General features: G+C 41.3%; 1 protein-coding gene across 1 annotated transcript in view; it reads right to left on the bottom strand.

The window, feature by feature from the left end:
• Slc2a12 (solute carrier family 2 member 12) overlaps positions 1–27,657 on the bottom strand; it is a 49,417-nt gene that overhangs the window by 3,290 nt on the left and 18,470 nt on the right. The window contains exons 2-4 of the mRNA XM_048354114.1: positions 25,946–27,286; positions 4,597–4,719; positions 1,781–1,913 (exon numbers count right to left, since the gene is read on the bottom strand). Coding sequence (XP_048210071.1) covers positions 1,781–1,913; positions 4,597–4,719; positions 25,946–27,286 — 1,597 coding nt within the window. The remainder of the gene's footprint in view (positions 1–1,780; positions 1,914–4,596; positions 4,720–25,945; positions 27,287–27,657) is intronic.

Consider the following 27,657-nt stretch of genomic DNA (forward strand, 5'->3'; position numbering starts at 1 on the left):
TCTCAGCTGAGTCACTGTTTGTTTTCTAAGAAATGAAACATTCTTGGAAGAATCTTTGTTTTCTCAGCTTTGGTAAAAAAATAAATAAAGGCAAAAGAACCCAACTTGCAATTTGAGAGCAAAGTAGTAAGCAATATCTAGTACCAATTTGAAGTTAATTTGATATTAATAGTTTCCTTTCTTACTCATTAGAAGAACCCACTGGGGTTTGTACATCAGGATTGGTTTTCCTGGTGACAAAAGTTGGTTCCTCACTTTGACAAGAAGAAAAAAAAAATTTTAAGTTGATTCCTTGTTTTGTTAACTTGTAAATTCCAAAAGGCTCACTTATCAAGTTCACTTCAGCTCCTATGAACCAGCAAGTTCTACAGTTTTTCCACCATCCTCTATTTCCTTATAATTTGATGACTTTCTCTCCAAGAAAACTTTGATATACATATACCTACTTTGATCAGTTTACATAAGTCTGTTCATATTTTCACTTTAAAGGCTTGTGTCAGGCTGGGAATATGGCCTAGTAGTAAAAGTGTTTGCCTCGTATACAAGAAGCCCTGGATTCGATTCCTCAGCACCACATATATAGAAAAAGCCAGAAGTGGCGCTGTGGCTCAAGTGGTAGAGTGCTAGCCTTGAGCAAAAAGAAGCCAGGGACAGTGCTGAGTTCAAGCACAGTGCTGAGTTCAAGCCCCAGGGCTGGCAAAAAAAAAGGGGAGGGAGGGGGCTTGTGTCTCTCTACTACATCCAGCAAAGCATGCCTATGGCTCTTTAGTATTGCATGCATAGGAGTTGGTTGTGATTTCTAGAAGCAACTTTATTCTTTCTGCTCCCAATACTGGGCAGACTTCTCCATAACATACATGTAACAAGTATTGGCTGTTTCTAGAATTTGATGGAATTATTTTGCCATCTTTCTCTCTGCACTGGTCTCCTCTATTTTTGCCTTTAGCTTTGGTCTTCTTCTAATTTACAATTTGTAAAGAGCTTGGAGAGAGCATGGATATAAATTTTAAGCAATTGTGTGACACAAAAGTATCAAATGAGCCAAGTGATGGTGGTTCCTAGTTACTCAGAAAGCTGACACCTGGAGGATTGCAGTTCAAAACTAGCCTGGGATGTTGAGGAAAGTCTTCAAGATTCCATCTCCAATTAACCTTAACCAGTGAAATGAGGGCCTAGAACTGGCTTGAGTAGTTAAATGCTTGCTGGCTCACAGCTGGTGCTCTAACACTTGAACAACATTTCCAGTACAGCTTTTTGCTGGTTAATTGGATATAAGAATTTCTCAAATGTGTCTGTCCAGACTAGCTTTGAAATGCAATCCTCAACTCTCAGCCAGCTGAGTAGCTAAGATTATAGGTGTGAGCCACTAATGCCTGCACGGTCCTTAACATTAACTTGAATGTGCTATATTCAAGGCAACTGTAGATATTTAGACCCCAGAGCTTTTCTGCCAGTCATAGCCTTAGCAAGAGTTGTGGGCTCAAAAATCCATGAGCCTGATAGAGATAAAGGATGGAAGCCCAGGGCTGGTGCAGGAGGCTTGGCATCCCAACTCCCACCCCAAACCCCAAACAAAGTAAGCCTACTTGGCAAGATACTCAATCCTGCTAAACAGAGCATTAAAAGGTTGACTTGTTGGAAAGCAATGGTTCTGCTTCCTTAGCTGAAGCAGTCACACTAACGCCAAAGCAGAGAGACCCCTCGTCTTACACCAAGGGCATTCAGATACCATTACCCAAACTGCATTTTGACCAAAGACGACTGTTGATTAAATACTTACGCTTTTGCTAGCTCCACTGATATTTGTTCCAAAGAGCACCCCTTTGTCTCAGGTATGAACAAAATAACAAACAGCACAGACAATAGACTCATGACTGTGTAAATAAAGCACACCAATGACAGGCCAATAAGATCTATAACAGACAAAAAATATTTTGATTAGAAGTGTGTTTTGTATTGCTTTAATCCCATTCATAAACACTGCTTTTAAAGTAGCTCTAAAACCATGTGTGTTTTCACGCATGTCAGCAGTATCTATCAGCAGAAATAGATTCACAAATTAAAATATGGGCTGCTCTGGAAGTTTCAGTTTTACAAATGACTCGAGGCTGCTTCAGTAAACAGCTGTCATGTAACTATCACAATTTAAGCTTAATGTCATCCTGATGGGCATGGCATGTCTTTCCTTTTCAAAATGGTAAAGCACCTTTATTAATAGTTAAAAAAGCACATGCTCTTTGCACACACAAAAAATAATAACTTCAAATAATGCAGAAGTACACAGGGAAGGAGGTAAAACATCTTACCGTCCAAAAATTCCCCCCCTGGGAATCACCACTGGAGCAGTTTGGTTTCTACTTGGTGGACAGTCTTGTTTTTTGGCATTTTTCTTTTTCTTTTGGGAGTACTAGGGACTTGAACTCAGGGCCTTATACTTGCTAGGCAAGCACTCTACCACTGAGCCACACCTTCAGGCCTTGTTTGCCCTGGTTATTTCTGAGATATGTTTCACCTCCTGCCTGGGCACTTGCTTGGACCCCAATCTACCTTTTGTAGGCGTCTCTTCATAGCTAGTATGACAGGCAAATGCCACCACACCTGCTTTCTTTTGTTAATATGGGAGTCTCACAAATTCAGTCTTCCTGATCTCAGCCTCCTGCGTAGTTAGGATTTTAGGTGAGCATTACTGGCACCTAGCTTGGCAGACATTTGAATCTCATCTATGTACAGATGGACTTTTCCTGGAATGAACTCACACTTCTTTACCCTGATTTGAATAAATTATTTCATACTGGCCATATTTCATTATTTTTATTTTTCTCTATTTATTTTTGTCAGTTTTGGGGCTTGAATTCAGCCTGGGCATTGTCCAGGCCGTATCAGCAAGAAGGAAGATCCTCAAGATTTTGATGGATTTCACTAGTTTTTCCTAGTTTTTCCCTAGACTCCTCACCAAGGACACAGAACCTTCGGAGTCAGTGGTCAAGTTCAAATTATGCTAACTGATGAGAGGTGGTCCCCACACACCTATTATTCTGCCATTTGGATTGTGCTGACCCCTGGCCCAGCAGCAAAAATTGCAGTATGTCAGGGAGCCCCAGGGAAGTGGCTGGCTCAGAGTAACTCCGGATGAGACCTGCAAATAGCACTTTACAGCTGTAGCCACAACCACAGTTGGACAAGCAGCAAAAGTGTCTGGGTGTTGTGTGCTGAGTTTTTATAACTGCAGTGTAGAGGGATCTAAGCATAGAAACCATTAGTCAGAACACACTGCAATTCTCTTGGCAGTTGTAACTAGGCCTGTCTCAGTTTGCCCAGCTGGTTGCTTCATAAAGCAGTTATAGCATTGGTCCATCTTCTCCATCTCTAGAGTAGAACTTGGGAAACCCAGCTGGGTGCTGCCTGTAATCCTAGCTATTCAGGAAGCTGAGATCTGAGGATCATCATTTGAAGCATTCCACAGAGGAAAGTGCATGAGAGTCTCAGCTCTAATTCATGACGAAATGCCAGAAGTAAAGCTGTGGCTCAAGTGGTAGAGCACCAACCCTGAGTAAAAAGGGACACAGGACATGTGACCCAGTATACTGAACAAAATCCAGACACTGAAAAATTCTACCTGGTTCTTAATTAGAATGGCCTGGTTCTTAATTAGAATGGCCTGGTTCTTAATTGGAATATAAGATGGGGTGAAGGGTGGAGGGAATGGAGACAGTCCTCAAATTACATCAAGCAAATTGTAAGTTATATATTTGGACCTGATTCACCCACAGTATAACAGAGTTGTAAGACAATTGGAAGCATATGAACACTGTGGATTCTTGTCTGTCTGACTGTCTTTTCATCCTTTTTGGCACTACTGAGGATTGAATTTAGGGCCTCAAAAACACTCTATCACTTGAGCCATGCTTCTAGCCCCTTATATTAATTTGTTTTCCACATAGAATCTCCAGGTGTTGCCTGGTCTAACCTTTTCCACAGTCTGCCCAACTGCTTCGTACATAGCTGGGAGTTTAGGTATGTGCCACCAAAGCCCAGTTTGTTGAAGTAGGAATCTCAATGACTTTTTGCCCAAGCTGACCTCAAATAGTGATCCTCCTAATCTCTGCCTCCTTTGTGGCTGGGATTATGAGCATGAGCCACCTCATCTGGCCTGAGTCTTGCACTTTGCACTGGGCTGGTCTCAGACTGTGCTCTACCTACCTCTGTCTTTGGAGTGGCTGGGATTACAGATGTGTACCACCATACCTGGACCCAGAGTAGGTATGATCATTCATATTCCTAAGTGTGGAAACTATATTATTATTTTATTCTCTCTTAATTGTCTTGTCCTTTGGAGGTCATGGCTGAAATTTTACAGACAAAATGGGTGTGGGAAATGACTCAAAATAACTTGAAAGGGGGAAGAGCAGACCAGATAGTTAAGTTAATTAACATTGAGAACTGTGTTGGGTCCTGGGTGTCAGGTTCCCCACAATCTCCTCTCTGGGGTATGTGTGAAAACTTCTGCAACATTTTGTTGTTGGCTAATGACAAACTTCTCTAATAATTGCCCTACGAGGACCAGATCCAGGCAAGAGAGGAAAACAACCATCTTACCGGTGACTGTCAGAAAGGTCAGTGAGATGAGGAGATTGATGCCCCAGTTCATGCTGGAGGTTAGAGCCATGGCTCGTCCTCTGATGCCACCAGGAAAGATCTCACTGAGCACCAGCCAGGGCACTGGAGGAGGAGAGAGAGGTACACGTGACAGTGGAGCCAATGAAGACCACTAGAACCTGGATGGATGATTTACCTCTCTTCCCTTGTCCTATTGCACTTGTGCTTACAGTCCTTGGCCATATCACATCCCAGAAGAACAGCCCAGAAAAAGGACTCCTCTGATCTTTACCTCTGGCCCAGAGACAGAAGCTTGGCTGGGGAGGGCAGAGCCTGAGCTGCTGGGATCTGACACAGGCCTGGGCAGTGCAGAAGGGCTGTGCTTTGGGTAAGTGAGAGCCAGTGTTGACTGTGTGCCCAATGCCTCAAGGCCAGATTCCAACCTCAGTGGCCCTGGACTGTGCCCTTCCCTATTCCCTTTCCCCCTCGACCTTGGAGAAGTCTGACATCACAGCTGAGGGCTGACTGGAAGTAAGGCTCAAAGGCAAGAACATGCTTGCTACTCTCCTTCCTCCCACGAAGGCCTCTTGGCTTGGGGGAGCCGGGTAGAGAAAAGCCTGAATTAAATAGAGGTCTAGATGTGATAATTATTTATGACAGAGTGGACACTGAGTTTGTGAGAGGATTCTTCTGTATCAAAATGGACGAGAGGGCTGGAAATATGGCCTAGTGGTGGAGTGCGTGCCTCGCATACATGAAGCCCTGGGTTCGATTCCTCAGCACCACATATAAAGAAAAGCCCAGAAGTGGCACTGTGGTTCAAATGGTAGACTGCTAGTCGTGAGCAAAAAGCAGCCAGGCACAGTGCTCAGGCCCTGAGTTCAAGCCACAGGACTGGCCAACAAAAACAAAACAAAAAAACGAAACCTCACATCCTAAAATGGACAAGAGAACTTCATTATCAACAGGAACACCGGAGGCTCTGCTTGAGAGGATGAGCCTTACAAAGTAATTTGCCCAATAAAAAAAGATGAGTTCTTACTTCAGACTGACCTGAGTGTACAAATATTTCTACCATGTTTTCTCATTCAATCCTCACCAGCTCTTACAAAGCAGGCACTAGAGGGGACAGATGAGTGGAGAGGGAAAAGGTGGGCAAATGAAGTTGTGTTATTCAGTGTACCTATGTGCAAAAGGAACCAGGCAACTTGAAAAGATAGGTGGGGTTGGGAGACATGGGAGTCAGTGAGGAAAAGGATGATGCTGATCAAGATGCATTGTATGTATAAGTGGACATAGTGAATTGAAATTCTTTCATACAACTTCTTAAATAATAATAATAATAAATAGGTACTATTACTACCTGTCTTCCGTACAAGAGATTGAGGCTTTGAGGAGCTCCAAAGCTCCAAAGTGACAGAGGTGGTATTAAACCCTAACAGGCTCAAGAACACATGCTTTTTAATCATTTGTGCTTCCCTGGTAGTGGCTCAATAAATATGTTAATTAATAAATGGGAATGCAAGCAGATCTGATTCTGTGGAAAGGACTTGGGAATTGCCCCAGCCCTGGCTCCTGAAGCCTAGCACACTGCATCCACTCTATCGCCACCCACACCCGCATAATCCTCACCCAGTATCAGCACCTAGCAAGCCAGGGGCCCACCTGCCAGGAGCAGTCAGCTGTGCCTCTAAATGAGCAATTTTCTCTTATGTCAACACCATAGCCAGCAGAGGAAACATCTGCTTAGAGTAAAGGTGTTGTTTTTAAATAAATGAAATGGAATTATGGGAGGGGACGGGAAAAGTAGGTTTTTTTTTTGTCTTGGTGAAGTTCTCCAAATAAGTCTGTACCAGATCTCCTTGAAGACAAGACAGATAAGTCATCAAAGCAACATGATTATCATTGTTCTCATTCGTGAGGAATTTTATTTATTATGCTATTTGGAGGTATTGGGGTTTGCATTGAAGGCCTCAGACTTGCTAGGAAGGCACTCTACCAATGAGCTATGCCTCCAGCCAACTATTTCAGTATTGTTTTTCTTTAAAATTTTATTGTTATTATTAAGGTGATGACAGAGGGGTTACAGTTACATAAAACAGGTAAAGAGTACATTACTTTTTGGACAATGTCACCCCTTCCCTTGCTTTCCACCACTTTTTCCTTCCCATCCCAACCCACAAGTTGCCTAGTTCATTTTCAACATAGTAGCCAGTGAGTACCATTGCTGCACTTGCTGACCCTATGTCCCTTCATCTCTGTCTCCCTTACACTCCCCAATTCAGTTATTTTTTAATTAAGGTCTCAAGTTCTTGCCTCAGACAGCAATCCTCCTATTACAGGTGTGAGTCACCATACCCAGCCTTAAGGCACTTTAAGATACTCTTTCTTCCTACCCTCCCACCTCATCTCTCTTCTCCCATCCCTTTCTACCTCAGAAGACTTTCATTAGGTTCCTATATTAGAGCCTTGACAGAGCACTCTTCTTTTTTTTTTTTTTTTTTTTTTGGCCAGTCCTGGGCCTTGAACTCAGGGCCTGAGCACCGTCCCTGGCTTCTTTTTGCTCAAGGCTAGCACTCTGCCACTTGAGCCACAACGCCACTTCTGGACGTTTTCTGTATATGTGGTGCTGGGGAATCGAACCCAGGGCCTCATGTATACAAGGCAAGAACTCTTGCCACTAGGCCATATCCCCAGGCCCCCAGAGCACTCTTCTTTAATGAAGCCAGTTTAGTGTTCAGGTAGCCTTTCCCCAGGCTTTGAAAGATTGAGGATCTAGCTTAGTAAAGAGACACCTGCATAATTCAACAAATGGTCTTTCTAATGCTTTCTTTGCTCTGGTATTTGTCCTTGGGAAAATATAAAGTAAAATTACAGGGGCTAGGAATATGGCCTAGTGGCAAGAGTGCTTGACTCATATTCATGAAGCCCTAGGTTCGATTCCTCAGCACCACATATATAGAAAAGGTACTGTGGTTCAAGTTGGCAGAGTGCTAGCCTTGAGCAAAGAGAAGCCAGGGACAGTGCTGAGGCCCTGAATTCAAGCCCCAGGGCAGGCAAAAAAAGTTACATAAATCCAATTTTAAGCCAAATAATCTAGGCTACAGACTGATGTATGACCCATCTTACCATAGGTACTTGGTGCAGATGGAGTTGAGGGTCCCCTAATGCCTTGTGCTTAGCAGCGATGGGCAAAAAAATGGGGAACAGGAGCTCTTTCTGTTTTTTGTTTTGTTTTGTTCTGTTTTTGTTTTTGTTGTTTTTGTTTTCAACAGACCAGATCAACTTTAATGAAGAGTGGAAGAGGGACATGATGGTGGTCTGAGATGAGTCAGGAGGCATGACGCATGGTGTAATGGCGAGTCATGGTTAGTAGGGTCATAGTTACAGGCAGGGTCACAGGGAGACTGAGGACTCAAAGAGTCTCAATTTCTTTTACTAGATGAGTTGGTTCCAATTTTCTTGATCCAACTTCCAACCCTCCCTTAACATCATCTCTCCACTGTCCCTTCTTCCTCATTCTACTTTCATTATGATGGTTTCCTTGTGTGTATTGGAGGGGAGGGTTGTACAGGTAGTGGGGCTTGAATTCAGGCCTTAGGTACTTTTTCCGCTCAAGACTGGAGCTCTATCACTTGAGTCACACCTCCTTTCCCAGCTTTTTGGCTGGTTAATTAGAAGTATCTCTCTGGCTTTCCTGCCTGGACTGGCTTCAAACTGCAATCCTCAGATCTCAGCCTCCTGAGGAGCAAGATCACAGACATGAGCCACTGGCTCGCGAGCTTTCTTGAAGCACTTGGTGGGATTTGAGAATGTCACTGCTGGGTCATCAGGAACACATGGCAGCCAGGAGTCATGGTGTACAGCTGTGATCCACCAGGACCCAGCAAAGGCCCTTTCTCAAAAAAGCCTCCAAAGAACCACATTGCCGCTATGAAAAGGAGCTGGTCCCAGGGCAATATAAAGTGATAAATGTCACCAGTAAGAAAGCAGGACAGTTAGACAAAGCTCTGGTTATACACGCTAGGTCTCCACTGCCAGTGTCTGGTCTAGAAAAACTCAACATCACACTGAAAGCTTGTCCTCCTCCTGCATGCAATTCCACAACTGAGTGACATTCTGGGCGATTTAACCTGCCTGAATAATGAGCTAAAGAGTGAAACATAAACTTCCCTGAGCCAGCGTTCTGATGAGAACTTGTCAGGCCAGCTCTGCATCTGACATTTCCCAAACTAAACATATTACTGCTTGAATGCTCCTACTTCCTTTTTGATCTCAGGAGAATTAATGACTTCATTGAAATAATATTGACAAAGTAGCTGGTGTTGCAGTTGGAAGATGTTGACTTCAATCACACTAATATGGAGCCTGTCAGAGGTATAGTATTGATATCATTTTTAATATACAAGTCGCATCTTTTCAGATCCAGGAGAAGTAAAATAAAAATCTGAGTGTGGCATTTCTGGCAAGAGAGTCTTTGCCTAGAGGCCTTAAGAGTTCTCTGGGAAGAGCCTGTGAATGTTCAAATCCCAACACAAAGAAATGCTGTTTAAAACAAGCACAGGAAGTTTTCTTAAAAGTCATTGGTTTGCAAGGCATGATAGTGTACACCTGTACACCCAGCACGTGAAAGACTGAGCTTGAAGTGTCAGCCTGCTCAAGATCACACTGACTTGACCTCAGATGCCCCTCCTGGGACCCAGCCATTGTTCATGGTTATGGAACTCCTAATGTCTCAGAGAATCACATTCATCGAGGCTTCCCATCAGAACTTGCCTGACCCAGATGGACATAGGGAGGTTAAGTGTTTATGGTTCACAGTGAGATAGGAAACAGCCATTATATTGCCATCTCTGTGTGTTTACTGGAGGACACAGGTGATGATGAGTAGGGACACTTGGTAGCAACAAAAATGACCCCATTTGAATTATCCGATCAATTTCCTGCCTCTGACTTATTTCTGGCCACTGCCCTGGTGTTTCCTATAGAAACCGGGTTTAGCCTCCTCCATTTTCAGAGTTAAATCTGCAGCTCTCCAGGCACACCTGCCATTTGGCTTGAGCTCTTTTCTGAAGCATCTGGCATGCTAACTCCAACTTTGAAAGACTGACCGAGGTCTGGATACTCCTGCCAGAGGACTCCTAGCAACTTTGGAGGGAGTCCTATACTCAGGCTGCTGATGGATTCGCTTGGCCGAGAAAACCAGGCCCTGGAACTAAGACAAACCCTGTGGGTTTCGTTGCCTTTGCCAGCAGACTGCAGCATAGTTAGGTCTCCCTTGGTACGGCATGATTTAGATGTGAATCTTGAGCAGGAATAGACTACCCCAGCCAGCCAGGTGTTTACATTTTGGCCTCTTGAGTTCCCTAAGCAGAAAAAATATGTCCTTTGAAAACTAGACTCCACCCTCGGCCATCAGCCATGCAGTGGCTTTCGTTCCTTTTTTCTGTTTGAAATTCTCACTTTGCTAAGGCTCCTTGGTGGTTGTTCTTCTGGCCTTTGTAAAAGAAATACTTAAGAATATCACTTGAGATCACTTAGGTTACAAAGCAAGAAAAGCAATGAAATGATGTGTCAATGTTTCCCTAGTGGTTTCTAATCCAAAATAACTTAAATGATTTTTCAAAAGAATATTTTAGGAGAAATTGGACTAAGTGGAGTAATACAGAAAGGAAGAGAGGGGGGGAAGAGAGAAGGGGGAAGGGAGGGAGAGGGAATGGAAGAGAGAGAGAGAGAGAAAGAGAGAGAGAGAGAGAGAGAGAGAACTAGTGTTCAGAATAGAACCTGCTAACCAAAGATACTTGAGAACAGAGATGGGGGATGGCAGTTGCTCCTACCCATATCTGAGATTACAGACATGAGACCACTGTGCCTGGCTTAGAGGTAGAGATGCAGTGTCACTAAATTTTTGCTTGAGCTGGCCTTAAGCTGCCAAACTCCTGTTCTCTGCTTCCCAAGAAGCAAAGATTAAGGATGAGCACCAGTATACCTGCCCCACGAATGTCTCTTAAAGAGATGCTTATATCTTAGATCACTTAGATCTATGGGTGTCACTTATTTCTAAAGTAGCATTACTTTTTTGTTCATTTAAATAGATGATATTCATTTTACTAAAGAATAAAATTGGTGGGCTGGGGATATGGCCTAGTGGCAAGAGTGCTTGCCTTGTATACATGAGGCCCTGGGTTCGATTCCCCAGCACCACATATACAGAAAACGTCCAGAAGTGGCGCTGTGGCTCAAGTGGCAGAGTGCTAGCCTTGAGCAAAAAGAAGCCAGGGACAGTGCTCAGGCCCTGAGTTCAAGGCCCAGGACTAGCCAAAAAAAAAAAAAAAGAATAAAATTGGTGAAGTGCTGAAGACATTTTGTGCTAATGATGTCACTTGTTTGAATTAACAATGAGTTATCTGTGAGGCCTGACTAGGTCATTCTTTCATAATTTTTTATCCAAAACAAATCACTGGGAATATCATGTCTAATTAAAAGACTATTGTCTGGTCATCTGACTGATTTCTCAATACCAACGAAGGTGTTTCCAAGTGTCTTTTTGATTGGTGTCTTGTGTTTTGTCATTAAATATCATAATAAGAGTTCAAACTTCCTTCTAAATGGAAGCACTGTTTAAACTGGGGAGATAGGAGGGAGAGATTTCAAGAGGTATATTTTTTAAAACCTGAAGCTCTGGAAGCTGATTACCTCTGAAATATTACCAAAGGAATGTTCGTTAGAAAGTGAACTACCCAGAGTATTGTACACATGCCCCAATTTAAACATTGAGCTAGAATTCAAAATGGAAAAACAAAAGCAGAAAAAGAGAAAGTGAAACAAAAAATTCAACTAGTTTGAGCTCTAACTTGAATGACATGGATTTATATGTAATATTTTATACTGTACCTTTTTATTATTTAGACTTCAATATGAGGATTAGTATGAGTTCTCATGGCTTTTTTGTTGTTGTTGTTGTTGTTTCTTATTTGTCTGGTGGTATCAGGGGGTGCAAGTAGAGTCCTGTGTATGTATGTTAGCTACCACTGAGCCACATACCCAGCCCTTTTTATTTTTTTAATTTTGAGGCAGGCTTTTGCTACATTGCCCAGAGTAGACTTGAATTTGGGATTTGAATGGCTGGCATGACAGATGTGTGCCACTATGTCAGGCATAACTATTATTGTTTTCATTGTTGCAGACATTGTTTTGAAGAAGTATTTATGTGTTCTAGAAAACAAATAACAAAATTTTGTGTCTATTAAGGCAGTTAAAACCCTGTTTCTTTAGTATTCATTCTGCCCCATCTTTATAATGTTCAAGGGTAGAAGGTTCTACGGGCAGGATGGGAGGGCAAGTGAAAACACTGTGTTCTGTGAGCAGTTGCTTATGGTGATGGAACTGGAAGTTCCTTTTCTCTGTGGTTTATCTCTGCTCGTGTTAAAAAATGCAGTGTTAGGCTCTGTTATGGCATCCTGAGTCCACAGACGAAAAGGGTTTTATAATCCAGATACACATATTTGTTTCCTCTGGATTGGAGACAAAGACCTACATACATGCTATTTTTATAGACTTTGTGTTATTTTAGTGATTATTACCAGAGGATCAAATAATTTGCCACTTTAATCAATCCCAATGATATTTAATCTAAAAGACACCTCAGTTATTAGCAGTTATAATTACAAATCTAACATTTAAAACAGGAAGCATATTATAAAGATTTTGAAGATAGGCCCAGAATGGTGGCTCATGCCTGTAATCCCAGCTACTAAGCAGGCTGAGACCACCTGAGGATCCAGGTTTGAAACCAGTCCCGACAGACAAGTAGAAGAAATTCATATCTCAAATTAACCAATTAAGAGGTAGAAGAAGTGTGACTTAAGTAGAAGAGCACCAGCCATGAGCATAAAAGCCAAACAAGAGTTCAAGGCTCTGAGTTCAACCACGAGTACAGGCACAGATTAAAAAAAAGAAAGAAAGAAAAAGCGAAAAATCTTGAAGATAAAAGTTCTTAACATAAACTCTTATGGGATTACTATTGTGTGATGTCTGTTTCTGGTAATAGAACTGTTGTGTTAAAAATAATTTATGCAGGGCTGGGAATGTGTCCTAGTTGCAAGAGTGCTTGTCTCACATACATGAAGCCCTAGGTTCGACTCCCCAGCACCACATGTATAGAAAAAGCCAGAAGTGGCACTTTGGTTTAGGTGGTAGAGTGCTAGCTTTGAGCGAAAAGAAGACAGGGACAGTGCTCAGGCCCCGAGTTCAAGCTCCAGGACAGGCAAAAATTAAAAATTAAAGAAAAATTATGCACTATACCTTTTTTTCTAGAAGTATGTGATTTCATTAGGAAAAAAAAGTAGAAAAGTAATCTGAGTACCTCAAAAGCTTTTACTATGCTAGTTCTGAATGTGGGGAGCCTGGGGCTTAGGAGGGGAGTTTGAGGAATATCAAGACATTTGTTGACACCCTAAATGTACTTCTGGAATGTCAGATTCATTGTCTTAAACCTAGTATGCCTTGCAATGAAACAGCTAGGTAAACTTCCAAATTAAAACCTACTGTCTCCATCCCTGGAATTGCCAAGCTAGGCCAGCATCACATGAACAGTATGGTTTTGAAGAGCCAGAGTTACTTGGCTCTAAATTTACACATCATGCAGATGATGACGCTACTGCTTCCTACTGATATCCAGCTTCCAAAAGGCTGATTCAACTCCACAAAAGGAAACAGCAATGAAAATAGCGAGGCTCAACAGTGTTGGAGCTTTGAAAAGTTCTTTTTTGTTTAAAACAGAAAGGAGAATACCTGTGTTTTATGGTATTTGGGTTAGGAGACAATTCTCTGACACCTGTGCCTATCTTGTAAGCAAAGGTATAAACTCTTTTTGCTCCAAACTGTCTTCCCAATGTTGCTTGTTGTATAAGATTGAGAAAGGGTCTGTAAGATTCATCTCCAATTAACTATCAGTAAACTTTAAAGGATACAAAGGGTCTCAAAGTGGTAGAGCACCAGCCTTGAACTTAAAAGTTCAGGAACAGTACCTTAGCCCCAAGTTCAAGCCCAATGACGGACAAAAAAATTAAAGATCAAAAGGGGGTCTCCCTCTGGGGAAAAAGCCTTGTTTATAGTGTGTGTGTGTGTGTGTGTGTGTGTGTGTGTATGTGTGTGTGTGTGAGTGTGAGTGTATGTATGTATGCCTGTACTGAGGCTTGAACATAGGGCCTTGAATTCTCTCTCTTCACTTTTCTCTCAAGGCTGGCACTTTATCACTTGAGTTACACCCTCACTTCTGCAATTTTTGGTGGTTAATTGGACAGAAGAGTCTCACAGACTTCCCTGCCTGCCCAGACTAGCTTTGAACTGCTGCCTCCTGAGTAGCTAAGATTATGGGCATGAGCCACTGTCACTGGGCATATTATGTAGTGTCAAGAAACCATCTACCTTCAGGGAAGAAATGCGCCTTGCTTCCTGCCTGTGATAAAAGATCTGAGTCCTCAGAGCTTTAGTCTCTTCCTTTACACAACCAATGATAGGACAGGTGTCATCTAGCCTTTGGTCACTATATTTGACCAATGAGGACATGGGTTTGATGATCAACCTCAGATAGTGGTATTCTGGCCATTGCTATGAATATAAACTGTCATTTGGCTCTGATCAGAGTCCTGTATCTTTCTTCACCATTCACAAAACTTACCTGATATAATGTATAATTTCAGCCACTTTACTGTTACTGCCAGTTCGACTGGCTATAGTATGTTTTTCCACAAAGGCCTTTTACTATTGTAATGAACTTCAGATTGCCCACATCTGTGGAATTCAATGTGATTTGTAAATCTGTTAATCCACTAAAGTATTTTTATAAACAATAAATGCTAATTAGAAGTCTCTCTAAATTCCAGGTTTAGATTGTCATATACTTCTCAAGAAAATCATAAAAGAGTTGCCTCAAATCTTTTTTAAGAGCCAGGTTTAAATATATCCAACTACTAAATCAAAATAGGAATAATTACTTTGGGAATGGTTAATCCCCACAAGGGTGGCTAGCTAGGTCTCACAGTTGGAGAGCAAAGTGAAAAAATGTTAGAAATGGCTGTTTCAGCTAACATCACAAATGTTAGAAGTGGCCTTAATTTAAGTAAATTTAAAACATTAACTGTCTTTAGTCATCAAATATTGGAGAAAGCCTTGTGTCCTCAACTAAACAGTTTTATTCTGATAGAGCTATTTGGCCAACTACATGTAGGGTTCCACAACCCACATTGATATGTCATTCCCTACCTTCAGAGGAGATCAAGACATCAGCCTCAAAGGAGAGAGGTCCTCCTTAGTCACAGAAACTGAGAGTTCGTGAAAGACTGGTCTTGATATGACTGATCTATTTATGATAGGCCAAGTCTTATGTTAGATTCAGGGAAGCTACTAAGCAGAGCTGTGTGAGCACAAGATATATGGTCTCAAATAGTTATATTAGTTTAGAAGGATGAATAGTTGGGTGGTTTTAAGTTGAAATAAAATTGTTTACCTTTTATTGAAACTGGTCTAGTTTCCTAAGAAATGTTCTTAAATGGTGAGTGGTCCAGAATTGAACTATAGGGCTGGGGATATAGCCTAGTGGCAAGAGTGCCTGCCTCGGATACACGAGGCCCTAGGTTCGATTCCCCAGCACCACATATACAGAAAACGGCCAGAAGCGGCGCTGTGGCTCAAGTGGCAGAGTGCTAGCCTTGAGCGGGAAGAAGCCAGGGACAGTGCTCAGGCCCTGAGTCCAAGGCCCAGGACTGGCCAAAAAAAAAAAAAAGACACCAGAATTGAACTATACTTTCCCAAGCCACAAGTCCATTTCTTTAGTCTTAACCCATTTGGGATGAAAAGGAAGTTGAGATTGCCCACGCCATCATAAATTAATACAGAACCACAAGCTCTTCCTGTGTGTCCCCCAGTGGCTTGAGCAAAATGCCAGCCAAGATCAGTGCTGGTTTTACCTGAAATACTCTCCTCATGTCTAGATCCCTACCTGGTGTTTAATACCTCTCACCACTCAGTGTACTGAGTTCACGCTGGATCTTAACTTAAGGACTTCTAATACACATTGCTTCATTTCACTCCATGATTACCACAATGAAGTCTTTAATCCCAGGCTGTTTTCTAGATAAGGAAACTAAAGTTTTGAGAGATGAACTGACTTGCCCAAAGTCTTACAATATGGAACTGGGGTCAAGATTAGGCAATTCAAAGTCAAAAAGTCCCTCTAAATTCCAGCACAATGTTGCTTGGGCCTAACACACTCTCTTGCTGTTCTCTAATTCTTCAAGGACATGTTCTTCTCAAGGTCCCTTGGCCTGCTATTATGCCTGCTTCAAACTCCTGCTGTGCAGATCCTCACACTGCTTTCTTCATACAAGCCAGAGCCCAAACATCACAACCTCAGAAATGCCTTCTGTACCCATCATGTATGCTATTTCTCTCTAATTGTGCTTTTTGTCATCTCCTCTTTCAGTTTTCACTCTGACATCCCCCTAAATCTTAACAGTTGTCTTTTCTGAAGTTGTGTTATACAGGAATCGATTTTTCTTGCTCATTGCCTGTGCCCATCACTAGCTCCAGGAAGGCTGCAGATTCCTAAATCTCCATATTGAGCCCCATGTTCTATATGTTCTGGTGAGCAAGCCACCCCTGCTGCAGGAGTGGGTTCATGGATTTCCTACCACTTTTTCCTCTAGCTGCTCTTCTGGCCCACTTCAACATGCTTACTCCTGCCATAGCAATCTGCAGAGCTATTAGAAGAGGTTGGGGGAGATTGTTTACTCTCCTCTATCATTCACTCTTCAGTGTGAGGTTTCACTTGAATGTATGAATCAAAGGTAATTGAATGCCTGGTGCTAGTGGTCCACACCTGTAATCCTAGCTACTCAGGAGGCTGAGGCTCACCATCCAAAGTCAGCCTAAGCAGAAAAAACAATGACTTTTATCTCCAATGAACTCAGAAAAGAACCAGAAGTGTAGCTACAGACTTGAGCCTTGAGTGAAAAACTTCAGCTAGAGTGTGAGGCCCTGAGTTCAATCCTTACTATCAGTGCAAACAAAAAAAATCAAATAAATAAAAGAAAGACCAAAAGAAAGAAATGGTAATTGAAGTATAACAGTCACGGCTTCATTAGTCACTTAATATATAATCTTGGGACAAATTTCTTCCATCTGGGTCTAATGCAACAATACTAATCATGGGATAGAAGATAGAGGTTCATTATAGACACGTGAACTTTGAGGTTTAAAAAGTCTTAATAATCACCATGAAAAGAACAGCCACCCATTTTTCTGAGTTACAATGGCTGTTTTAAGGAAGGCTAAGTTTCTACATAAGTATCACCTCAAATAAACTCATGAGATAATACTATTAGGTCTTGGGCTTGGGGCTTCTCTTGATTTATGAAGCACAAGTAGAAGAGAAATCATTATGGACTTCATGTCCTCACAGTCACAAGACAGTATGATTTTGTGCTGAAAATTTTTCAGTTATTAAGAGAAGCTAAAATGATGCTCAAGACCCTCTCAAAAACACATTGGACAGAGGTGACATTGATCAAGATGCGGTATACTCATACACTGACATGTTGAATTAAAATTTTGTATAGCTACCTAAAGATAATAAAAACATAGAATAAAAATACACTGGAAAGTCAGGAATTGACAGGGCTATATGGAATGAAAGATGATTTTGGGCAACAAAATATTTAATAAAGGTCTAATAATGTCAGTGGTATTTACACCTAATTTCATTTGATGGAAGCATTTATTTTCATCATTTATGGAGCTTGAACTCAGGGCCTGGGAGCTATTCCTGAGCCTCTTTGTACTCAAAGTTAGTGCTCTACCACTTGAGCCACAGTATCATATCTGATTTTTGAGTGGTTAATTGGAGATTAGAGTTTCACAGGAACTTTTCTTCCTAGGCTGGCTTTGAGCCACTATCCTCAGATCTCAGCCTCCTGAGTACCTAGGATTACAGGTGTGAGCCACCAGTTCACAGCTTGATGAATCTAGTCACAGAGAACTGGAAGATATGGGCCACACACTCCTCAGCAGGATGGTGAAGCCAGTGAACAACTTTTTTAGTGTAAAAATCTTACTTTTTAAATTTATTTAGAATAAACTAAAGTACAGAGGATTATTTGAGAGCATGTTCATGACCCCTCCTAAATTCTAGAAACTGTTTTACAGTTTGGGAAATAGAGGACGAGTAAGTTCAACAATGTAGAGCACACACTCTATCCTAAGAATAGAAACACTTTCCTGGCAGAAACAAATCATGCTGTGATCTAATACAGTTAAAGAATGTTGTTTAAAGCCAACCTATATTTAAGAAGATTTAATAAGGATGGCTTAATCTTCATTTCCATGTTGCTTTAGAACAGCCAGTACTTTCCCCTTTCTATCTCTATTTACACAAAGGATTTGTTTGTATTACAAGCAATAAATTCTCAAAATGAAATATCAGAGCAATAATCACATCAGGTTAATAAGTTTTACAGTGTATTCAAAATCTGGTATGGAAGTCTTGCTCCCAATAAAAGTCTCTTTAGACCCTAACTGGGTTTAAGCCAACGTCCTAGAACACAATTTTGAGGAATGAAGTAGAATGTCTATGGCATGCTTTCTTTAGAGAAGAGAGCTGAGCGGCAGCGGCTCACACCTGTCATCCTCACTACACAGGAGGCGGAGACTTTAGAATTGAAGTTTAAAGTTAGGCTAGGCAGGAAAGTCATGAGATTCTCATCTCCAAGAAACCACCACAAAGTTAGAAGTGAAGTTGTGACTCAAGTGGTAAAATGCCAGCCTTGAACTAAAAGGCTAAGTATTTTGGCACCCAGGCCCTAGGTTTGAGCCCTAGAACTGGCACACATATACAAAAAGAAAAAAGAAAGAAAAGAAACTATAATGTGAATATGCTGTATAAGAGATACCAATGTCTCTTTGCAAGTGAGAATGAAATGGATAATTACTCAGATCTTCCTAAAATCATTAGGATAAAGTATAATCCATAAACCACAGTGAGAAATGACTTCTCTTGGGAGAGTGATTCCCATGTCTGTGTCTGTTGGCATGACGCAGCTTCTCATGTGAACACCAGGTCAAATCCTTGCAACCACAATGTGACTGACCATGAGACAGGAGAGTTATTCCTTTTCCCACACCCAAATTTCCTTTCATCCTGAGGTTCTTCATCTCAAACATGTTACTTTTGGTCCAAGGAGTTCTCAAAAAGACTCTTTCCTCCATAGTGTGGCAAAAAAAAGCAGAGGTGTCCAAGAAAATCCAGGACAGAATGCCATGTTCAAATAGCTATTTCTGACTTGACAAAGGAATGCCCTAAATGCTTCCCACTAGCTGGTTCTGAAGACTACCATCTCCCCTGCTTCTTTTCTCCCACACAAAGCCCGAAAGAGAGCTTGAAGAATCATGTTGAAGTAACCGATTATTCAAAAACAAAACAAAAAAAACACCCCTGTGATGGTGTTGGCCAGCAACAAGGCTTTCTTGGGCACACGGGAATTTCTAACATTTCTAGCTTACTGGGTCCTTCATCCACCCACTTCATAGCCTGTTTCTGCATCATATTTTTTAAAGTTTTTTTTTCTTCTTTTCCTCTTAGCAACCCAAATGTAACCCGGCATGATTTCAAAATAGACTTACACAGTGGTCATGGGAACAGAGATAAAAAAGATGAGATGTTTTTTCCTTCAGAGAATTTATAATTTAGTAGCTAAGATTTAGTTAATAAACCAAAAGAAACACAGAAAAGCACAACATGGTGCATTAAGGAAAGATCTGTGTTATTCTTCTCTAATTCACACTTATGCTTTTCTCCATAAAATGAAGTATAACTTATTTGACAAACTAACTTAATTTGACAAGGGTTGATACTCTAGTAGATAGAACAGGCCTGTTTCAGAGATAGGAAACAGTTGAGAGAAGAAAAATGAGGATCATACAGACAGAAAAATGAAGATCATATGGACAGAAAGTTAAAGAGCTGGGATTAGAACTCAAGTTTTCTTTTTTTTTTTCTCTCAAATTTTTATTATCAAACTGACGTACAGAGAGGTTACAGTATCATACGTTGGGCATTGGATGCATTTCTTGTACTGTTTGTTGCCTTGTCCCTCATGCCCCCCTCCCTCCCCCCCTTTCCCTCCTCCCCCCTGGTGTTCAGTTCACTTACACCAAACAGTTTTGCAAGTATTGCTTTTGTAGTTATTTCTCTTTTTTTACCCTGTGTCTCTCGAATTTGGTATTCCCTTTGAATTTCCTACTTCCAATACCAGTAAACACGGTTTCCAATATACTCAGATAAGATTACAGAGATAGTGTAGGTACAAACATAGGAAGGTGATACAAAACATTATCTATAATAGAAACTACACATACACATAGGACGTTGAAAGTGGTTACAACTGTGATATATCACTTGTTTCCATAACATGGAGTTCATTTCAATTAGCATCATCTTATGTGTTTCTAAGGGTATAGCTATTGGGCCTTGTGATGCTCTGCTATGGCTTGCCTAAACCTGTACTAATTATTCCCAATAAGGGAGGCCATAGAGTCCATGTTTCTTTGGGTCTGGCTCACTTCACTTAGTATAACTTTTTCCAAGTTCTTCCATTTCCTTCAAGTTTTCTGAGTTTTCACTCAGGCTCTTTGCAGACCAGAATTGAATAACTAACTATATGTTGTAAATTATACATGGATAACTCACACAAATAAAGACCTCTAGCAGATGGAGTCAATTCTTAGAGATGCGATTATAAGAAAGCTTTAAGGGGCTTAGTGGAATGTGGCTTAGTGGTAGAGTGCTTGCCTAGTATGCATGAAGCCCTGGGTTTGATTCCTCAGCACCACTTGAACAGAAAAGGCTGGAAGTGGAGCTGTGGCTCAAGAAGTAGAGTGCTAGCCTTTAGCAAAAAGAAGCTAGGGACAGTGCTCAGGCCGTGAGTCCAAGCCCCAGGACTGGCAAAAGAAAGAAAGAAAGCTTCAAAGATAGGAAAGATTTGGATGACCCAAAAAGGGAGAGGTCAAAAGCACTCAGAAGATATTGACTGGAAAGAGAGTTGAGCAGTGAGAAATAAAGAAGCCCCAAATGGGTAAATAATTGCCTCATATGCAACGGCTGACTCATTACTGACTGTGAATGCTGTGTAGAGTCTTCACATATTTCTGGGTGAATAGTGGCCTGGCAATAGCTCCATAAACTACAGTAAGAATGTACAGATGCCTTTACAGTTGGGTGAGATGACAGAGGGCCTTTATAAACAATATTCCCCTCAAAGATGGGTTCTATATTGGCAAACAGCATGGAAATAGCCTATAGGGGTCTAGAATTCTATATGTCAATGTGACTTTCAATCTCTCACAGCTTCTTATTTCTTTTCAATAAATGGAAGCAGTTGGACTAAATACTTTCTAATCTTTTCATCTTGAAAGGCATTGGCTTCTCTGACAGTGTACAAAATAGGACAGCAGGGAAGATTTGAAAACATGGATGACTGGAGGAAAATAGTATTAAAAGAATCCTGGTAGATAAGATGGGCATGAGAAGGGCTTGGCCTGGAACAGTCTCTTAGTAATCTAGGAATAAGAACATGGGGGTAGAATAGGATGACAGATATAGGAAAGATACTATGAACATTGAGTCATTTTGACCAAATCTAAGAACCTTTGCTAGCTGAATGGTCTGAGCAAACAGTCCATGTCATCTTCCTTGAGTGCGTGGAGGGAAACATAGGAAGACACCTTGGCACAAAAGGAAAAAGAATTCAGACTCAGAATTGTGTTTGGCTGACAGTGAAACATTAAAGTAAAAAAGTCTTATACTCATGGGGGAAAGAAAGAACTAGCAGTCATGTGAGATGATAGAATTGGAGATAAGTGAGAATCATCAGCTCAAGGGAGATCATTAATGTTCTTGAGGAAAAAAAAACACACATGAAAGCATTTACAGTGCATTAGTCAGAGTGTTTTTTATTCTTATAGTTAAAGAAACATGGGCCAAGAGACATTCATAAAACAACCTCTCTTGGCTGGGAATATGGCCTAGTGGCAAGAGAGCTTGCCTTGTATGCAAGCCTTGGGTTCGATTCCCCAGCACCACATATATAGAAAATGGCCAGAAGTGGCGCTGTGGCTCAAGTGGCAGAGTGCTAGCCTTGAGCAAAAAGAAGCCAGGGACAGTGCTCAGGCCCTGAGTCCAAGCCCAGGACTGGCAAAACAACAACAACAACAACAACAACAAAACACCTCTCTTTTCTTTTAGAAGTAGGTAGAATGGAAGTTAGTCACACATTTTCTTAATTAACATTGTAGTTTTTAAGAAATGTTTATTAAAGCAACTGAAGACTGAATTGTGTGTTTTTAATATATATATTTCCCATTCCCACTTATTCTCTTACTCTAAAGTTTCTTATTCATGTGGTTTTGTACTGTCATGTTAGCTATACTGAAATTACAATTCCCAGAATCCCTTTCTCATGCAGGCCTGGATGAGGGTTGTCAAGAAACATGTACATGAGTTTGGAAGGCCAAAGGGATGCATTGGGCCTTTACTTGCTGATTGGTGCAGAGCCCTGCACACCACTGTGACTTGAAAGCCCTATTGCTAACCACTGATTTCCCCTTGTAGGTGTCAGGGAGAAAATAAGTTTGACCAGATCCTCCGAGTCCCAGGCCAGGCATGTTCTAAGAATTTTTGAAGAAAGTCAGTCATTGTTCTGTAACTGGTCTGTATTTCAGATGTTGTAGCAGGATCCACTGATTTTTTCCTCTCTATGCTTTGATTTCAGCCATAAGCACATAGAGGCTCCACCAGCATTCCTTTGTGGCTCTGACTGGTAAGTTTGTGTTTGCTTTTTTCCCTTAGTTGTTTCCTTCTAGGCCTTTCCTCAGCTTGTCTCACAATTGTGTGATATCTGAAAGAAATTCCTTATGCATATCAAGTGTGATCTTGCTTTGAGAGCAGCTACTCATACTGTTACAGATGATCAGCTTTCCCTACCTGACCTTCCTTTAATTGACTGTATGATCTGCACTGTAGTTATTCTCAAAGGACTAACTTTAAGGCAGTAGCTGCCTGTAAAGAATACTGGGAGAGAGGGAATGAGAGACAGAAAGAATAATGGCCAATAATTATATGAAAAAAATGAACTGGTTCCTATAAAGGAGAACTCTTGCTCTAATACAATGAAATACTCTTTTTTAAATTGCATTTGAGACTGAAGCATTGACTGCAGTTTTTTTTAATTGCCCCTAAACTAAAGATAAAACAGTGGCATGAGATTGAAAAGACTCTAAGTAGAAATAGGTTGATTTTGGAAGTTTAATGTCAGTGTCTTTCATATTATAATATGTACCACAAAATAAAATCAAACTTGAGAGGCTCTCTGAATTAAAACCATTCCTTTCCTTCTGCTAGCCTTTTCTTAGATTCTCAGCTGATTCTTAATATTTCAAAAGATTATATCAAGAAAATTGGCATCTAAAGAAGATTATTTTAGTTTTATGATGAACATACAGGAAGAAAAAGAGTCTATCAAAGGAAATTAGTGTATTGGTAACTACCACCCAAAGTTCATCAAATGAATAAAACTCACTTTACTTCTTCATTTAGAAATTCCCATAAGATCAAATCATACCTTGGTATAAGTTAGCCACTGTACCTTGTCCTCTGATGGACTATGAAATGTTTCCTATGCTAGATAGATCTCCATCCTCAGTCTAACTATGGCCCAGTCTTGCTACAGCTGATTAGGTCTTAACTGCCATCACTGACTTGACCCAGCAAAGAGCACTGTCCATCAACTTAACCCCCTCTCAGCTGTCTGAAACTGGAACAAATCAGTATCTAGAAACTGATGTTTTCCAACTTGGAGGAGAAGATGAATAATGAGGAAGTACAGTTGCGGGTGGGGGGGTGGCTATATCATCACGTGCAAGCCTAGTTACTAATTAACAGAGACTGAGCAGGACAGCTCTACTGGTTGCTACCAGGAAGAAGCTGATGTGGAGATGTACTCTCAATCTCCCTGAAGACAGGGATAAGGTCTAGCTGTTTGTTCCTATTTGTCCCGAATTAAGCATGGGTTTTAGTTCTACATGATAGATGCCCATCTCTTGAATGCCTACTCCTGAGATAGCAGTGGTTGTCTAGAGCAAGCCTGTACATGCCAGAAACCTTGTGCAACATCTCGCACAAGACCCACAGTCCTCCACCTAACTCCTTCTTCAACACAATCTGTGTCTTCTGACATTGGTTGGGAACCTCCAACAATTATCTTCATTTGAGACAATTGGTTTGCTGCTTTGATCCTTGTAAACAAGTCTCAAAACTAACTCAGTTGTGGGGAGGGAGATACTGAAAAAGAGGAAATTGAAAAAAATGAATAAGAAGGAAAGAGAGGTGAGAAGGGGTAAGAAAAGAAGTGAGTGGGGAATGGGAAGTGAAGGTGTTAGAAAACAATTTTTCATTTAAGAAAAAACTCAAAACACATTTTCTTAGATGTAAAAAAGCCCTAGATAATCACCCTATAGAAATGCTCAGACTTTGGGTGTGAGGCTAAATGATTTCTAAACTGCAAGTAACAACCTATTTTATTTTCTAGTCAATCCATCCTTAAGAAGTCTTCTTAAGAAGACTTTAAGAAGTTGGGCACGGCAAAAGGGAACCCTACTTCATTGTTGGTGGGAATATAAACTGGTTCAGCCACTCTGGAAAGCAGTATGGAGGTTCCTCAGAAGGCTAAACATAGAGCTCCCCTATGACCCAGCAGCCCAACTTTTGGGCATCTACCCAAAAGACCACAAACAAGAACACACTAAAGCCACCAGTACAACAATGTTCATTGCAGTACAATTTGTCATAGCTAAAATATGGAACCAACCCAGATGCCCCTCAGTAGACGAATGGATCAGGAAAATGTGGTACATATCCACAATGGAATTTTATGCCTCGATCAGAAAGAATGACATTGCCCCATTTGTAAGGAAATGGAGGGACTTGGAAAAAATTATACTAAGTGAAGTGAGCCAGACCCAAAGAAACATAGACTCTATGGTCTCCCTCATAGGGAATAATTAGCACAGGTTTAGGCTAGTCACAGCAGAGGATCACAAGACCCGAATAGCTATGCCTCTATGAATGCATAAGTTAATGCTAAGTGAAATGATCTCCATGTTATGGAGTTCCACATGCCATGTGGAACTGTAGCTTCTATTGTTGATGATCATCTTATATCCCCTTCCTGTGGTTGTACCTGCACTATCACTGTATCTTATCTGAGTACAATGGAAACTGTATATACTGGTATTAGAACTAGGAAAGTGAAAGGGAATACCAAAATCAAGAGACACAGGATAAAAAGACAAACGACTACAAAAGCAATACTTGCAAAACTGTTTGGTGTAAACCAAGTGAACAACTCATGGAGAGGGAAAAGGGAAAGGGAAGGGGGGAATGAGGGAGGAGCTAACAAACAGTACAAGAAATGTATCCAATGCCTAACGTATGAAACTGTAACCTCTCTCTGTACATCAGTTTGACAATAAAAAAAAAAAAAGAAGTTGGGCACGGGGTGCAGTGGGGGTGGGGCAGGGCTCACGCGTGTGGTCCTAGCTACTCAGGAGGCTATGATCTGGGGATATTGGTTTGAAGCCATCCTGGGAAGGAAAGTCTAGGAGACTTTTATCTCCATTACTAGCTACCAGAAGGTCATAAGTGGAACTGTGTCTCCAGGCTATAGCACTCACCTTGAGGACAAAGGCTCAGGAATAGCACCCAGGCCAATAAAATGAAACACAGCACCCAGTTAGTAAAATACAATTCACTCAAAGAAATAACAAATATTTACCTCCAACTTCTAATGCCCTTCTTCATCATTACTGAAATGCATTTATTTTTGTATTTTAAAGAGAATCTAAAGCATGCGGTTTTCTCCTCAACCTATAAAAATACTGGGGAATGTCATGGAGAGAAAAATGTAACCCGGTAAACTTACTTTTATAAGACAATATAATGCCGTTGGGCAGCGTGTCTCTTTCCAGGTCTGATTTATCCTCAGTTTAACTACATTAAAGAATACAGTGGAAAACTTACCCATTAGTCGAATACTAGCCTTTTGTGCTTTCAAGTAGCAAATAGAAGCCAAGCAAAGCTTTCTACATTAGCAGAAACATCAAGTGACTAGAGTTATTCTCAGCTTACTTCCAGTACTTATGTGAGACAAGGCATTACACAACAGGAGATTGCTCTGCCTGATCAATATCAGGACAATAATATTTCTGAAGAGAAAAGAGAAATGAATAAAGTACTTACTTGGTCCTAGACCAATTGAGAAAGCAGCAACATAAACCAGCAAGCTGGCTAAGGATAGCCATTTCAAAACAGCTGGGAGAGACACAGGGTCTGTCACCATCTGGTATGCAGTTTGGTTTCGTCCAACATTTGGCAAAGATGTGGAAGTTGTCTCCCCTCTTTTACCCATATCACTTCTTGTGGGTGCAAGTGAACCCCCAATAGGAGAAGTGCTCCCTTTAAAGTGCTCTTTGACAGTGCTGTTGATGGTTGACAGATTTCCGGCTTTGAATAACACAGCCTCCTCTAAGGACTGGTTGCCGTGACTGTGACTCCTGCAGATGGTGGAGACATTCACGTGGATGTTGAGATTCACGATGCCCATAGTCAGCAAGGAGGCTGCCATGATGGAGGAGCCAATGGACAGGAAGGTTTTGCTGCCAATCTGGTCTACAAGAAGAGTGGCTGGGATGGTGCTCACCACCTTCACCACCCCAACCCCAGTAGAGGCCAGGCTAGCTGCCTCATTGCTTTGGAAGCCAACAGACTGCAACACAGTTGATGCATAGAATAATATGTTTGGCTGTCCAGTGATTTGTACAAAAAATACTAAGGCAAGGCCTATCAAGATTCGGATCCTCATGTTGTCCTTGGAACGAAACAGATCTCCAAAACTGTACTGATATTCATCTTTCAAGGATGATTTGATCATCATGAGTTCCTTGGTGTTATTTTCAGTGCCTCTTAACTTTTCAAGAACCTTGCTAGCAGCTTCCTCTTGTCCTTTCATCACCAGGAAGCGAGGACTTGGTGGAAGGAAGTACATGATGGCTGCTTGCAAAACTCCCAAGGGAATAACGAGGCCAAACATGTACTTCCAGCCATAAGCAATATTGGCAAATACATAATTTGAAATATAAGCAAAAAGGATGCCAGTGACGATCATCAGCTCATTCAGTGATACAAGCAGGCCTCTTCTGTGTGGTGGGGCAATCTCTGCGATGTACACACAAGAGGCGATGGAAGAGAGGGAAATGGAAACCCCGATGGCAATGCGTCCCACAATGAGCATTGTGTGGGACACACTGAATATCAAAACCAAGCTTCCGAGCCCAAATACACAGGAGGACAAGATGATCGTAAGCCTTCGGCCGTACCTGTCTATAAGGAACCCTCCTGCGAGGGATGCAAGGAAGGCCCCAATGAGGAGGGAGCTCACCACCCTCTCCTGCTCATGGCATGTCAGAGCAAATTGACTTCTGATCTTTAGAAGAGCCCCAGAGATGATCCCAAGTTCATAACCCATCAGGAGGCCACTGACAGAGGCGGTGACAGATGTCAGGAAAATAAACCTGCTGCAATCTACAAGCAAAGAAGAGAAACAGAGAGGTCAGTTCTGTGTGGCTATTCCAAACACTTGCTTTCCACATGGAGACTTAACCTTGTATACGTTCTTCAGAATACTGAGTGCACACAACACGTATGTACACAAGTACAGTAAAACAATGCATTAAGTAAAAACTCAATTAGCTAGAGAAGAAGACAATTATTTTCCTTGTTTAGGAACAAAAATGTGGAGACAGGAAATCAGTGTCCTTTTATCTATTATGTTTATGTTGATTTTAGTTGAGTGTGGATGGCTACTCAAGATACACAGGTGATTAGAACTGAGGAAACAAGAGGACGCAATTTAATGTGAGTCTTGGGGTTGGATTCAAAATTCAGATAGTCTA

The sequence above is a fragment of the Perognathus longimembris genome, chromosome 9 (genome assembly GCF_023159225.1).
Source record: "Perognathus longimembris pacificus isolate PPM17 chromosome 9, ASM2315922v1, whole genome shotgun sequence".
Classification (NCBI taxonomy): Eukaryota; Metazoa; Chordata; class Mammalia; order Rodentia; family Heteromyidae; genus Perognathus; species Perognathus longimembris.